The following is a 17,202-nucleotide window of genomic DNA, read 5'->3' on the forward strand; positions in this document are numbered from 1 at the left end:
AATTTATTTGTATACTATTCCTTTTCAATTGTATGTTACTCTAAATGTTGTTGTTATCTCTTTTGTTCTATAGCCCTGATTAAGACCAAACGTCGGCATAATATAAATAAATATGGTTTTGTTTATTTATGTTGTTCTTTGCTGACCGCACCCCCCCGACAAACTTCTTCAAGCATTAATCTACGGTCAACTATCTACACCTCAACAATTACTAAGTATGAGTGAAATATTATCATCCTATACCAAAGATATAAGCATGTCATTTGGACTTGATAAAAGTGAGGTGCTGCATGTGAACAAGGGAAAGGTGGTCAGTGCCCAGAACCTGCTGATAAATGAAGATGAGTGCATCAGGGAACTACTAGAAGCCAAAGAACAATATAAATATTTAGGTATCCAGCAGCACCTTAAAATAGCTTGAAAAGATGTGAAACAAGAGCTAATAACAATGAGACTATGGAAAATATTAAAGATTCAACTTTCTGGAAAATATAAAATCAAGGCCTTGGATCATACCAGCGCTAAGCTACAGCTTTGGTATATTACAGTGGTCAAATAACAGCCTACAAGATATAGACCGTCTTGTAAGAAGGACACTCACGCTAGAGCGGGTCCACCATCCCATATCATCCAAATCCATACTTTATATATCCAGGAAAGAAGGAGGACGAGGACTTATAAATATTGAAGAAGCGTGCCACAAGCAAGAATTATCCCTAAGACAATATTTCCATTCAAAAACCATTAGTGTTTATCAGGCAATCGTTACAATGGATTATGGTCAGACTGCACTGAACCTGAGCAAAGCAGATGAACTGAACATTGTGTCAGAAAAGGAACGACTGGCGGAATGGAAAAGCAAGTCTCTGCATGGGAGATTCTACAGCCAACTGAACGAAGCCTCCATAGACAAAGAAAGATCAGTTGAATGGCTAACAGCTGGAAGGCTATTTTCCGAGACAGAGGGATTCGTGGTTGCAATCCAAGATCAGGTTATTGCCACCAGATCATATAGGAAGCATGTGCTAAAAGACGCAACAGCACTGGATAAGTGTCATTATGCTCGGTAGCGTTGGAATCAATCCAACATATCACGGGTGGATGTGGAGTGTTGGCTGATACTGAATATTTACAGAGGCACAACAGTGGCAGGCATGAATGGTCTGGGGGTGCCTATAGACGTGCTGAGAGAGGCTCAACAGTCAGTTCTTTTAGACACTGCATGTATAGTATGAAAATTTTTAAATATTTTAAAAAATAAATCAACTAAAATATGAAGGTGGTTGGACTTCTAGGTCTCCCACCTCAGATATTCAACCCGCAATAGCGAGAACAACTGACAATAATAATAATAATAATGAAGGTTTAACGAACCCGAAGGTTCGATGTTGATACCACCAAACGCTCTCTGTATACATCCTTCCAGCAACGCCCCTCCAAACCCAATTCCACCAAATCAGTTTTAACTCAATCCTCCCATCTATGTTTCAATCTACCCCTCAGACGTTTATCCGTAGGTTCAGTGCTTATTAACATTTTAGGGATCCGCTCGACACCAAGCCCTACAATCTTACACGCCGCAATGCTATAACTTGAATTATATTTACCGGGTGTAAGTTCCTTAATTTAGAGTACTGTAATCTTCTAAATTTTCCTGTTAAATCATCCTTTTTCAGTCCGAATATTTTTCGCAATACTTTATTTTCGAAAACCCTAAGACGCTGTTCATCCCTTAGTTGTAAGAGGCCATGTCTCACATCCATAAAGAAAAGTGGGAAGGATAATAGTTTTGTAAATTCTAATTTTTAAGTTATTCGATAGAAGGCGTGAGCTAAGCAGTTTCGAAATTGAAAAATAACAAGCATTTCCGGAAGAGTCTCTAATAAATATAAAAGAGAATTAAGAAGATATAAATGAGATGGCTGGTGCAAGTTCTGCAGTAACATAGAAAGTACGCAGGAAGCCTCCCGACTAATTAAGTTATTAGGAAGCAATGGTCAACAGCCATTAGGTGCACTAAGGAAACCCGATGGGAAGTGGACCTCCAGCCTAGAGGAAACCTTGTCCCATTTGATGGAGACAAACTTTTCAGGTTGCCAGCATAGAACATTAGACCATCCTCCAACCATGGATTCCCTCAGAGCGGCTAATGAAGAAAATTGGGCATTAGCAGAGTCTATCGTTATGGATGAGGCCATCAGGTGGGCTGTGGACGAGCTCAAGGCATATAAGGCCCCAGGAACAGACGGTATTCTCCCATGCATGCTCAAGGAAGGACTCAATGTCCTACTCCCTCAGATTAGGGCATTGCTCACAGCCTCTCTAGTATTGGGATATATACCAGAGATGTGGAGGAAATCATTAATAGCTTTCATTCCTAAGATTGGGAAGGAGGACTATAGTGTCGCCAAAGCATATCGACCTGTTTATCCTCCTTCCTATTTAAGATCCTGGAGAAGTTGGTGACAGTTTTTCTTACAAGCAAGGTGCTACCAATCAACCCCCTTCATCTAAGACAGCAAGCATATCTCTAGGAAAATCTACTGAGACTACTCTGCTCTCCTTGGTAGGGAGGATTGAAAAGGCCTTATCACAAAAGGAGTCCGCCTTAAGACTCCGATCCTTTCGATGTAGAAGGGGCATTCAACAAAACAAGGGCTGAGGCAGTCTGTAAAGCCTTATTAGACATTTCTGCCCTGAATGCGATAATCAGCTGGGTCAGATTTGTTTTTAATAATAGAATAATTGTTGTTTTGGAAGACGGAACTAGGCTACAGGCGCAGGCAGTAATTGAATGCCCCCCAGTGGATTTGCATCTCACCGTTGCTATGGTGCTTAGTTATGGATAGCCTACCGAGAAGACTTGAGGATGCCGGGATATCCGCCCAAGCTTTTGCTGATGGTGGAGTGATCCTCATTATTGGAAAGTTCATGAGTACCATCATGGAACTAATGCAAGTCACATGTAATGTAGTACAGATATGGTGTACTGAAATGAAGCTTTTAGTAAACCCATCAAAGACAGAGCTGATTCTATTTACCAGGAAGAGGAAATTGGGTACATTTCAAACCCAGATTTTCTTTGACAATCAACTCCAATTAAGCCAAAATGTAAAATACATCAGAATTAGTTTGGACACAAAACTGAACTGGGGATTTCATTTGGCAAAAATTGAAAGAAAAATTAGTGCTGCCTTTTGGCAAGACACGATGTTGACATTACCTGGGGTTTCAGCCCAAAAGTTATGCATTGGATTTACACAGCAATAATAAGACCGAGAATTCATTATGGAAGTATTGTGTGGTGGACATGTGCGAATGGTCAATACAATCCAGAGGATGACCTGTATTGGCATAACTGGGGCATTTCGCACAACACTGACTAAGCCATTAGAAGTCCAGCTTTCCTTAATATTGCTCCACTTATTGATTAAAGGGGAAGCGGTATTAGCCTATCCAAGAATGAAAGAAAATAGACATTGGACAGAGACATGAGAAATTACCGGTCACACGACAATAGTCAAAGTGGTGGAAAGCAAGTTGCCAATACTACAATACCACTCACCAATACTATAATACCGCTCACCACTACTACAATACCGCTCACCACTATTACAATACCGCTCACCACTACTAGATAAAACACTTGATCTAGACACCAAGATTAGTTACCTACACCCAAAGTTAGAGGATTGGGTACAGGGTTTAGTGGAAACCCCAGGAGATTATCTGCCCTATTTCACTAAAGGATCGAGAATGGATTCGACAGGACTAACGGGGGCAGGGGTTTACATAGAAGAATTAGGCATAGAACTAAACTTCCTACTAGACAAACACTCAACTGTCATTCAGGCAGAAGTGTTTGCCATCTTGTCGGCAGCTTCATGCCTTGAAGTCACTAGGTGTGAAAGGAATGGCATCACCATCTTTTCAGATAGTTTGACGGCCCTTCAAGCCTTGGAGTCACCTAGGGTCACCTCTACATAGGTAAGAGAGTATAAACAAGCCTTAGAATCATTAGCCTGCTTTTAAAGAAGCTTCAGCTAGTGTGGGTTCCAGGATATAAGGGAATAACAGGTAATTCTATCAGCTTGCTAGAAACGGGGCTGAGCACACTCCTATTGGACCAGAACCATTCCTAGCCATTTCTAAAAGGCATAAGAGAAAAGTAGTTCTTGACTGGACATGGAAAAAAGCAGGCAAGGAGTGGAGGGAATGTATAAGGCTGAGACAGGCCAAGATTTAAAAAAATCTAAATGCATCACTAACATATAGGCTTCTAGACTCTGATAGAATCACAGGATATGAGGCTTCCTGTATAGATTGGGTGTCCCTTTTAAATTTCATTAGAAAATCCTAAAGGTTCGATATAGATGAATAACATACATAAAAGAGCCATTCTATTGGTTGGTCTTGGGGATGCCAAAAAGGACCAATAGGCCCACTTGCCAGGATTGTTCATCCCCCATTTTTACCAGCACCAGTACCTCAAAATTGTTAGAGAGCATGCATCAAAAATATCTAAAAATATTTTTTAAAAAGTTGCAGCAATTTGAACTCAAGAATTCTGGGAGGTTGAAACCTAAAGGTATTAATACTTTGATCATACACGCTTTAAATTATAGATTTGAGAGTTAAATACCAGATTACAGGAGATGGAATTGCCAATAAGAAAGATGGGACCACCATCTAATAACTTCTTTTATTTACTTGGAAAAGGAGGAAATGGTCATCTCAGTGTTGAAGAAGCATACTCTAACCAGAAATCGGTCCAAAGCATGAATTAGGCATGGGTAAAACGTATTTCTAACTACAGCCACCATAGAGCCCTGGTTGGCACACAATATTTGTCATATGTTGTTTAATTTTTAAGGTTAATATGTATATTTCACTTTGCTTAACTATGAAACTAAAGGAATACTTTTCAGTGGGTTAGCTGCTAATATACTTATTAAGTACATTGGTACTTCAACAAAGTCATTATAAAGTATGTGGCTTAATTACTTGTGAGTGTAGTATAGACTTTAGTGATGATATTCTATTGTTCATTAGGAAAACAAGTTTCTCTATTATAGCTTATACTTCCAACGTAACCAGCAACCATTAGGTAAATATAATTAAGATAATAGCATTGTGGTGGAAAAAATGGGTGTGCAAAGCTGTTGGACTTAGTAACGAACTCCTAGGAAACTAAGAAGTGCCAGGCCGAATGGCATATGTCAGAGGGATAGACAAAAACATGGGTGGAAGGATTGGGTTAGGGCTGATCTTGGGTTTGAAAGGTTGTCGGTGGTTGGTTTTACTCTTTTTAAGCTAATTCCATGATTTTTATTTTTGTCGCATTAACAAATATTTAGCGCTGAAACTAATTGCCCATATTGTACACATAAAGGTATGTATGCCAATATTTATTTATTTTAATTTAATTAAATTAATTTTTTCCTAACTTAATAGTTTAGAATAAACAAATTTAAGGTAAGACAATGTATTAATTAACACATGAAGAGGCAAATTCAACCTACAAAAAAGAATAAATAAACACAAGTGATAAATAATCTTGGAATAGTATCAACTAGCGATTAACTATGAAAAATATCATGAGAATAAACTTTCTTTTTATATAAAATGTGTATTGTTATTGATTTAAACTTGAAGATTCGACTCCACCTCTAGCCCTTCATTCTTCCGTCATACATTGTTGTGATCAGTGGAAATTTCACTTTTCAGTCTTACTTTTAGGTAGTTACTTAAAACTTAAACAAAATACCGAAAGTTAGAACAAGTATCTTATCAAAAATTAACACCTAGATAACAAATAAACCTGAGCTAAACAGGACAAAGTTTGAAAAAATTTACTCAAACAAAATGTCATCAGTGTAGATTAAGTAGAGTATTATAAAGTATGCAATATTTTTAGAGCAGTGAACAAGCTGGTTAATAACCATAAAAAGATATTGTTAGACATAAAATCCCCGCAACAGATAGAGAAATATAAGAATTTTATGGAATATCAACTTCCAGCAGAACCTGTGGTTACAAGGTTGGGAACTGCTTTATTTTATACAGAAAATTATAATATATTCAAATTTTCGTAAATGACTTGGAGTCAATAAAAAAAGTGCAAAAATATATTCAATGTCATTAATGTCTAATTTGACTTTCATAAAATCACATTTGCTGCAGGCATTAACTCAATTAGAATGCTATTACCAATTGTTGAATAAACAAATAGAAATATGAGAGAATTTTGAAGATAGCCTTTAAAAAATAGAAAACAAAAAGGAAAAATTATTGTTAAAAAATTCAACTCTGTTGTAGAAAACAATGCAGGTTACATTCTCTTAAAAAAACACAATGAATGCATTAACAATTTAAAAACCGGATTTGCTGACAAAAGAGCAAGCGATGTTTGCTTGCTATAAAATCAATTCTATTACTTCTGTTTGAGTGGAATGTTCATTTTCTTAATCAAAATACATATTAAGTGATAGGCAACACAACAATTGTTAATGTTTTAAACAAAATTTTGAAAAGTACAATATTTGCATCTATTTATATTATTTTAACTAAAAATTAAACACATTGATTGATCTGATCAATATGAATATATGTTTACGTAATACATCAAGTTTTATAACCTTGGACAGACACACTAAACCATTCAACTATCAAACCATTCACACTAAACACCCCCATCTTTTTAATCGTTTTAATCAAACTTAAAGCTTTTTTACATTGACTTATTATGTGGTAGTTTTTTTTTAGTTAATGTTATATTCATATGTAAATACACAATTGAAAAGCTACATAGAGAACATACTATGAGAAGTTTTAGAAAAAATGGGAAATTTCGTTAGGAAAAATATTTTAAATACACCATTTAATAAACAACTTAAAATTAAGGAAATTTCAAAAAGTTGAAAATTGAGTTTTTCCAGTCATCATAATAAGAATATTAAATCATTAAATTCAATTAATTAGATTTTATAATTAGAGCTCTTCAATTATAAAGTTAAAGTTTTTAATCAGAGTAGTTTAGTTTTTTAAATGTATTTTTACATAAATGTGGAGATTACTTAGCATTTAATTTAATTCAAACAACATTAGATAAACTTTCCCAATATAATTATTATAAATTAAATAATAAAGTTGATTATTACAGAATTTGGGTGTTTAATGCACATTCTGGGTTTTTACTACAGGTTTTTTGGTTTGTTAGTGTACAAAAATTAGGTTTCTAGTTATGACTCAGTAAAAATCAAACAAAAATTGTAAAAGTTAAGGGGGGATGAACATGTATACTGGGACACTTTGTGTTTCCATGTATAAGCATCGGATAGAAATCATAATACCGAAGGAATACCAGTTCTAACTACTGATCTAACAAATAAAGTCACTACTAAAGGAATACCAAATTTTATTTATTACTATTATAATATATACATACATCAATTGACAAACTTGAAATATATACATATATATATTACAACTTGACAAACTTATAGTATATACATATATCAATTGACATATTTTGTAGGCATAAACAAAATTTGTATGAGAACAATTTAATAATTGCAAAGCAATAAAAAAAAAAAATTCTCACCGTTTATGACCCTGAACTAAAGCATTCCAGGCAGATGTTCCTAGTGGATCTATATGGATCCCTGTACCAGAACGAGCAGGTCCCATAACAAACCAACGATAAGGAGATCTTCGATTTTCACCACAAAGACGAAATAAGTCGTCTTTAAAATAAAGAGGAACATCATAATCTTCCAAAAGTTTACTTCTTCTTCTATCCTAATAAACAATTTTTTTTTTCAAATAACAAATTAAATTAATGATGATTCAAAGGAAAGTAACTTAAAATTTGAAGAATAAATTCAACTAACATATTTTGAATTTCAAGAACAGTATGTAGTGATATCACAATTTCATATATTGGATATAAACCTAAAATTATATAAAAATAATAAAAAGAGTTTGAATATAATAGATGAGTTTAAAATACAGTGATTGGAGTTTCAAAAAAGTGAAGTATGAATATATCTCATTACTTTGATTATACCTTATACTGTTGTTACTTTTTGACTACTATACTAACTTTGGGATAGTCTAAACAGCGACTACAGAATAAAAAGAAACCTCTGTCTACTGTAATATATTTGGACCAAGTTCAAAATAAAACCAAAACTTTTTTTTTATCAGATGCGCCACTATCCAAGCAAAGCTGTGATACATTTTATTAGTCATCTATAGGATTTGTGATTTTATTAGTCATCTATGAACATCACAGCAACAGTCAAGAAATAGATAGTTTGAAATGTCCTGTTATATATGTTTTTGATACGTATCATCCAAATGATTGATTTTTCAATCAAACAAGATGCCTGAAAATAAATCAACATTTCAGTTTCTTAGATTTTTGCTTCATTAATATTTATATTTGAATCTAGTACAGTTTTTCTTAAGATATATAAGTTTCAAAATAGGAGACTATTAATTTTTAAGATTTTTGAAAACTTTTCATAATAAAAAATTAACTATGGCAACATTTTTATTGTTGTAGATTATAAAGAATAGCAGGCTGCCACATATCACTCAACACTCTTTTGATATGTTTGATAATTAGAAGTTGATATTTTTTATTTAAAGTTTGAGTAATGATTAAAGTCAGCAAACACAATTGTTTAGTGTTTCTGGGCTTATTCTAATTTTGTAAGCTTGAAATGTCCTTTTATAATAGAATAGAAAAGCTTGTTTTTAATAATTTAATTTATGATTGTCCCTACAATTAGAAGCATTACTTAATTGGTGGTGTTGAGGGAATCCTCGCAGAACAAATTAAATTCAATCATATATAAGGCACTGCAAACTAATGTGCTGCTCTCTGTTGGCCAAGTTGACCAACGGCTATTACTTTGAAAACGAGAGAAGCGACAAGACAATCCTCCATCTTTACTTTTACAAGTTAAAAGAATTTTTCTACACTCAATCCCTTCATCAGCCAAATGGAGTAGAAGAAAGAGACCAGGGATCTGCTGGCTCTCTGGGAGGCGGAAAGAAGAATGGACAAGCAAAATTAGCAACAGTACCATCATCTCACAACAACAGCAAGAAGAAATATAATCAATGTATGTAATAGTTTAATGTACATTTAATAGTCTATAGTCCAACCTATTTTGTAAGACCTACTCTTAATCTTGCTATTGTGATCGGAACGATTTGATGTTGTCCATGATTAAGTCATTTTTTTTATAGTTCTTAGTTTCCAACACCCATATAAAGTTAATAGATTTTTCCGATTTTCATGCATATTAGTACATATACAGAAAGTCACATAGTCAGATGTTTCAGGTAAATGTTCTTTAGGGCTTTCAATGAGCTCAAAGAATCAGTTATAATTACTATCTTGGTAGGTGTTACTGTCATGGAAAAGTGGAGTGTGGAGGCTATTGCATGGAGTTCACATAAAGACTATATAATCTATGGAGCTTTATTTTGTGGGTTGAGTTGTTTGTTTTTCCGCTAATACCTAGTATATGGAGGAGAAAGTCCTATCCAATAGGACTTTCTCCTCCACTAATTTCACCTCCTTTCCAGTCCAGTCAATGTTTTAATATTCCATGTTCCAAATCTTATGCCCTTTCAAGCTCTGTGTCGTAATCGCTGGGTCCATTCAAGTCCAAGGCAATTTAAGTTTCTCTGAATCCTATAAACTCCACTACCGGTGATTACCCCAGGTCCTGTATCCTTGGTACAACTGGCCTCCCGAACATTTATGTCCCCTCAGGAGTAGGCTAGTGTTATACCCTCCAGCACTGGATACCTGTTGGTCCACAGGTCTTTATTTTTTATATTCAGATCACTCCTTCTAAGAGGGGTCCCCCATCCGCCACCCAAGGGACGTGCTCCCTAGTGAACCAATTCCACAAAGAGTAGAACTAGGGTTTGTCAGTTTTTAAAACCCGGTTTTTTGGAAGAAAATATTGGTTTTCAATATATGAATAACACTTTAAAAATTTTTGAAAATGACAAATGTCCCAGATTGATGAAAACACTGTTGCAAGCGGTTTGGTTCTTGGAATCATATCGGTTCGATATAATTCTAAGAAATGATGTGTTTTGTCTATTGGATGAATTAATTTAGATTTTATATCAGTTTGTCTTCTGGTTTCTTTATGTACAGTTCATAAATTCAGTGTTCAGTGCCATTGATCGATATTTGATATAGATGATACTATACAAAATGTAAGTAGGTAACATATTTTAATATTATAAAAATATAAATTTTTATTTATATTTTTTATATCTTTGTAGTCCTAAATGTCAGACGTGTGTAATTATTTCAAAAAAGTAGAAAAAGAAAAAGCCTGTTGTATTATTGCAATAAAATGCTTACTTGCAAAGGATCAAGCACAAGCAGTCTACATAATCATTTGAAAAGAGTGCATGATAAAATAATCAAGAAAAAATCATCTGATGTCAGCCCGAGTTCACAAATAAGTACACAGCCCTGTATTCTTAACTTTGTGAAAAGGACTAGTTTAGAAGAAATTGTATCAAAGCTTGCTACATTGGATGGACTGTCTATTAATTGCATAATAAATAGCTCGTTCATACGAGAGTCATTGCAACAACGAAATTATAGCTTACCACAAAATAATTCTAGAGTTATGAATCTTAGTTATAAGTTTTATGAAACTATAAAAAATGAAACTATAAATGGATTAAATTGTATGAAGAATAAAGGGCAAAATTTTCTATAACTATAGATGAATGGACTGGTAAAGGAAATCGAAGATATTTAAATATTAGCGTACATCAACTTGAAAAAGATTTTAATTTAGGATTAGCTCCGATATCAAGTACTTGCGATGCTAAAACAATGTTAAAATTGGATTCTTCTTGGATCTTGATTTATCAACCGATATTGTTGAATCAACAAATGATGGTGCTGCTGTTATGAAAAAATTTGGCCACATATCACCAGCGATTAATCAACAGTGTTATTCACATGCCATACACTTAGCAGTTACTGATATATTATATAATAAAAATAAAAGCCCATTGGAAACAGATTTAAATCCTACAAGTGAGGATTCTGAAAATGACGAATCTGATAATGACTTTGAAGAATTAGATTCTCTTGACATAAACAATTATAAATTACCTGTTCCTGAATTATTGGATGATTATAAAAATATTATTTGTAAAGTAAGGAAAATTTGCAAATATTTTAGAAAATCCCCTGTCAAAAATAGCATTCTTCAGAATCACGTGAAACGGAAATACGAGAAAGAATATAATCTTATTCTTGATTGTAAAACAAGATGGAATAGTTTAGAGGCCATGTTAGAAAGATTTGTACACCTAAAAGAATGTGTTGTTTTAACTCTGAATGACCTTAATGCTTCTCATATGTGGAATGAAGATGAAGAAGAATATTACAAAGTTGTAGAACTCTTCAAAGTTTTAGATCTGATAAAATTAGCAGCCGAAGCTTTAGGTAGACAAGACGTAAATTTATTAACAAGTGACGGTATATTTAATTTTTGCTGGGTGAACTACAAAATTTGAAATCCAAAATTAGTCAGAAATTATTACACGCTATAAAGGCACGGATCGAAGAAAGAAGAGTATTAGTTACACTTATCCATTATTTACAAAATTCTCAAACTGTTTTAACAAAATCTTGTAATAAATTCCTTCCATTAGCAACGAAAAGTGACATTATTAAGTTAACCGGACAAATATTATCAAGATTATATAAAGATTACTCTACAGGGGAAGAATGTGATATTCAAAAACGTAATGAAAGCGATATTCAAGAGCCAGACAATGTTTTAGTGAAAAATGCTATGGAAGTGGCAATTTATAAATATTTAAAGGAACCAGAAGAAGTGACTCTGTTTTCTGAAATCATATTTCATTAAACAAAAAAATAAATAGAATATTTAAATTTGTATTAAAATTGCCCGGGGATAGAAAATACTCGGTCCTTTGCTTAATTGTCTTTAAAACTAAAATTGATTTTAATAAGTATGTATGCATAAACTTTATTTACTCTTGTCTTTTGGCTTTGATTATAATTTACATTATATAATACAGTTATATATTTTCTAATTGTTTTTAATAAGTATCCATCTGTATCTAATAACATTGTTTTTTAAAAAAATAATATGGTTATTATAAAAATATATTGTTTTTATTTATTCGAACCCTTTACTGAATAACACGTTTCACTATTATAAAAATATTTACATCCTTATATGTGAAAATTATACATAAACAACGAATAATTGTTTTTAAAGTTATTTAATCCTGGTCAACTATTATTTCTTTGTTCTACTAAATTGCATAAAAAAATTTTACTATCAATAAAATTGAACAGTAAATAATTTCAGTCAAAAACTGGTATTAATCACTCTAAATTTTCTGTTAAAATTTTTTGTTCGAATTACAGAATATTCGAGCAAAAATTTTTTTAATAAAAATTCGAAACCGGTTTTCTGGAAAAATTACTATTCAAAAACCGGTTTTCTAAAATGTTGGTTTTTGTATAAACCCAAAGTAGAACCTGCATACCCTCCTTTACAGAAGCGAAAGCTGGGTACCACTAGATAAGCAACTAAGCAGAGTTACTGCAATGGAAATTAGATACCTTCAGAGAGTGGCAGGCTGAATTAAGAGGGATCGCAAACAGAATGAGAGGACAAGAGAGGATGTTGGCATTGAACTATAAAGGATACCATTGAAAAGAGACAACTCAGATGGTGTGGATATCTCTGTCAGATAGGTGAAGACGGGGAACCAAGAAAATATTTTGAGGCTAGACCAACAGGAAAACACCCAAGAGGGAGACCTAGAATACAATGGAAAGACTACATCTCCAAAGTGGGAGAGAGAAGAGGAAAAAAACTGGTATGCCATGAGGGTGTTTGCTCGGGATCGAGAGGCTTGGTTTACCTGGACAGAAGCCCGCACCAAGGAGGAAGAGAACAAAGAGTTGTTTGTCACAAATGAGGATGCTGTAGTCGGCAGATTTCGAACCATCAGTATAGATTAAATATGGGTCCGAAATATTTTGAAGAATGTGAGAATTTGATTTTGTATTCTGCAGATGACACTTGGGTAATCGGGATAGTTCAAGCATTATTTTTTGTAAACTGTGTATCCATGGAGTGTAATAGACTTCCGGCTTGTATAAAGGTATTTCTGTAAGTAACTCGATAGTAGTAAGAATTCTTTCTGCCAAAAGAAGAGTTGAATTTGTCTATTTTCTAAAGAAGTTTGATAATTTTGGTTATTTTATATGTATTTATGTGTAGGGTGATCCATTTGAGGGTATAGTTTAGTGATATAATATACTGCCAGTTTTTTTCCTTCTGAACAAAAGCAGGCAGCTCAGGTTCAGAACACAGGCTAAGGTTAGGACTAGATCTAAACACGCCAGTTGTGATCTCAATTCCACTATGATGTACCAAACCATAAATGAAAGTTATCCACATTAATCTTTTATTAACCATACGTTCCATTATTTTACTGACACAGTTTGTAAGGAATATAGGTCGGTAACTGGTTTTCATCCACTTGCGCTTTCCATTTTTTAAAATTGGGATTATTATAGAGTGAACCAGGCATGATTATAATAGTCAAACAGCCATTTTAGTGTGTTATTAGGAAGTTTTTTTTATCATGCCATAGTGGATTTGATTAGATCTGGGTGTAGTGCCTTTGACGGTATTTAAGGTATCTTTTAATTCCCTTAGAAAAAAAGGGAGGTTATAATATATAGGTCTATTATCTATCCAGTCATAGCCTATTATCACATCAAAGATATCATTTGTAGTGGAATTATATATTTTGGAAAAAAGTTGGAAAATATATTTGAAATAATTGATCTTTCAGTTTTCCATTAACCAATATAGTGTAACAGGGAGGGGAGAGATTTTTTTGTAAATTTTCAGATTTTATTCCATATATCAGCTGATGTGGAGGCATTTATGGAACTAATATATTTTTTCCATGACTCTACTTTACTTCATTTGAATATATTTCTGCATCTAGCCTAGTGCTTTTTAAATTCAATAAAGTTTTTCCGACATCATACATTTTAGGAATTTTTCATTTTCCTTACGGCGTCCTTTAACAGCCTTTTTACACTTATCTTTAAACCAAGGGAAAAGTGGTCTTCTTGAGGATCCTGAAGTCATCATCAATTCAAAACAGAAAATGCAAAAGTAAATATCAACCTTTACTTATTGTGTTCTATTTTTCTTGGGTCTGTTTTCGTATTATACTTTTTGTTCTTCTTTCTTTGACTTTCATCCATTCTCCTTGTGAATCATCAGTACTACTGTGGGGAATAGAAATTTCGTTTGTAGTGATTATTCCCAAAGAGGTTGACTTCGGAAAATTTGGGGGAGGTTCAGCCTCCTCAGTCCTGTTCTGTTTTCGGGTGGAAGATCATGATTTTTCGCGGACTTTTGGAGAAGGCGTTGATGGAAAACTGGAAATAAAAGGAGATAAAGAGGGATTCATGGGAGAAAGAGAGGAGAGTAGAGTGGGGGGAGTTCATAGACGACAGTCACACTGTGCCTTATTTTTAATAGAGTTGATCTACTAGTGGTCTCTGACGGCTTCTAATTAATAAAATTACTTCTGTCTTGTTCTTCTGTTGGTACGCGAACACTTACAGTTTTTTTATTTTTAACAATATTAGAAAAAGTTAATTCTGTAGGTAATGGGAGTATTAACTGATATTTTTTCTTCACTGCTACATAGGTTATTTTTTCATTCTCCAGTATAGTCTTAATTTATTTTTCTTTAATAAAAACTGGACAAATTTTTGAAAAAGACTCGTGCTTACAAGGACAATTTACACATTTTAAGGGTTTTCGCACTGTATTCTTTCAGGTATATTTTTCCCACAGTACCGACAAAGTGTGTCCAAATTACATCCAAAGGGTACACCTCATTGGGCATCTGATATATTGTTTTACTGTGATATTATAAAAACCTATTTTAATTTTGCGCGGAATATAGTGGAACTAATAAATGTTATAAGTTAATTTTTGCTATTGTATTTTTCATTATTTTTAAAGTGTGTTAGTTTTTTAACCTCTTCTAAATTTTAGTATTTTAATTAGGTTCTATTATTTCATCTAATGTACAAAAATTTAAATCAGGACTATATGAAAATATGACATCTTGGCTCTGGTTTAACCTACCATGTGGTTAAACCATGCTTTTAATGGGACCTTATTTAATATTGCTTCACATTTTAGAAGTTTTTCAGATTGTATCTTTGAAAAAACTAGTAGGGTTCCATCTTTTAAATTTTTGACCTCCCTGACCAAATTATTAATGCTTTTATAAATAAAAAATGGTGATACTCTTTTGAAATCCAAAGGATTTCCCTCTTCATCTTATTAATTTTTCTTTTAAGTTTTTTTTTTTTGTATTGTACAGGTTTGCAGGTTTAAACTTTCTTTTAAGGGTGGTAACTCAAACACACCATCTGATTTTATGTTTTATAATTAAAATTTAAAAAAATATATCAACTTGAAAACCAAACTAAACAAAAAGATCTAGTAAATAAATTTCTTTCCTCCTTCTTCCCCAGTTCTTTTTCCAACTGAATCTTGAGTATCATAGATAGGTATTCAACCCTGTTCCTGGATTGTCTCCATCATCTCGCTGAGTTTATTTGTGATTCTGTTATAACGTGCCATACTGCCCACTAGACTGTTTCGGTTTCTTTGTTTCCCGGATCATCATATATATGTCCTTCTCTGGGATCCACCGTCCTACTCCGAATGCCCTCTTTAATCGTTCTTTGATACCTCTCCATAGTGTCTCTTCGTCTGTCTGAATCTGATTGAGGATGCTCCTCTTCACTCTGCAGACGACTGCTGCTTTTAATGCCTCCTCATCTTCACTATCGAGTAGATTTTCGATAGACTTCGCTTCAATGCGGATTATTAGTTGGTCACCCCCTTTTTATAAAGTGGCTCAGTTCGGCCTGTTTCCCCGATGAACCGTTCAAGGTCAGAAGCGCCCTTCCTTAAGTCTTGGGTGGGCGGTTGCAGTGCGCACTTTGATCCACTCTAGTGTTGTTGCGTGTACTTCTGCAAGAGAGACTGCTGGTAGTGGAGGAGTCTCTGGGGGTGGAGGATTACCCTCTATGGGAGGTGTATTCTGGACCAGATTTTAATTCAAAGATCTCAGGTTCAAAACCACTTTTTTAACAATCCCATTCCCATTATCAGCCATTATTTTTAAAAAATGAGAGGAAAAAAAAATGAAGGAGACACAACAAAAAAAAAATACTCCGATATAAAAAGTTTCCGGGTTTTGGCACCAGTTAAAAGTTTGTGAACACAAAAACTGGAAAAAAAGAAAGGGAGACAGAAACGATCAATTCGGTTGTATCTCAAAGACCGACTTTTATTGAGATCAGCTTGTCTAAATAAATTTAAGAAATTCCGATGGTTCCTTATCCACTTATTGGTACACCATACCCAACTATCCTCTCTGACAATATACAAAAATCACTACGATCTACCATTCCCAACTTATACTTATGTTTAGGTCTAAAATCCTATAATAAGCTTTCCCACCTTTTTAGCAACTTAAAAAACCCTATAAGCCTTTCATACCGCTTCAATATAGTTTACCATATACCTTGTTTCACCCCTAATTGTAACTCAGTTTACATTGGAGAAATCAAAAACTACCTAAAAGCCTGAATATCACAACATAAATCATCCATAAATTCCTATAACCAATAGCTTCTAAACTCTCTGAGCACGCTTTGACTTTAGGCTATACTTCTGACTTTAACAGAGCCTCCATTCTCACTACCATTCCCGACCACCAAAAACGCCCAATAACTGAGGCCCTCTGTATCAATCTTGAAGAAGCAATTGTCAACCTCAAAACTGACAAAGATAATATCTCTCTCACTTATAGACACATCTTAAACCTCATCAAACGCTCTTAGCACTGACTTTAAAACTATTTTACTCCCCCCCCCCTCCCAGTCTAACCCCATTTCTGTAGACACCCAAATGTTTTTTATTTTTTTTAATTTTCATTATTGCTGTAAATTGAATCTATTTATTTTTATCTTCACCTTATAACATTTACTAAAATTTCTTTTTCCTTTTTATCCTATGTTATACACTTATTCAATAA

At 33.8% G+C, this 17,202-nt stretch overlaps 1 protein-coding gene across 7 annotated transcripts in view; it reads right to left on the reverse strand.

The window, feature by feature from the left end:
- The window catches only part of PSR (Bifunctional arginine demethylase and lysyl-hydroxylase PSR), a 100,094-nt gene that overhangs the window by 56,987 nt on the left and 25,905 nt on the right, over positions 1 to 17,202 (reverse strand). For all 7 annotated transcript variants that reach the window (XR_010844845.1, XM_014432554.2, XM_014432551.2 and 4 more), the window contains one exon: positions 7,604 to 7,800. Coding sequence is in view for 6 of the 7 variants with exons in the window: in XM_014432554.2 (XP_014288040.1) it covers positions 7,604 to 7,800 (197 nt within the window). In the remaining variant the exon portion in view is untranslated. The remainder of the gene's footprint in view (positions 1 to 7,603; positions 7,801 to 17,202) is intronic.

Source organism: Halyomorpha halys, unplaced genomic scaffold (assembly GCF_000696795.3).
Source record: "Halyomorpha halys isolate HHAL.00 unplaced genomic scaffold, Hhal_1.1 Scaffold1075.1, whole genome shotgun sequence".
Lineage (NCBI taxonomy): Eukaryota > Metazoa > Arthropoda > Insecta > Hemiptera > Pentatomidae > Halyomorpha > Halyomorpha halys.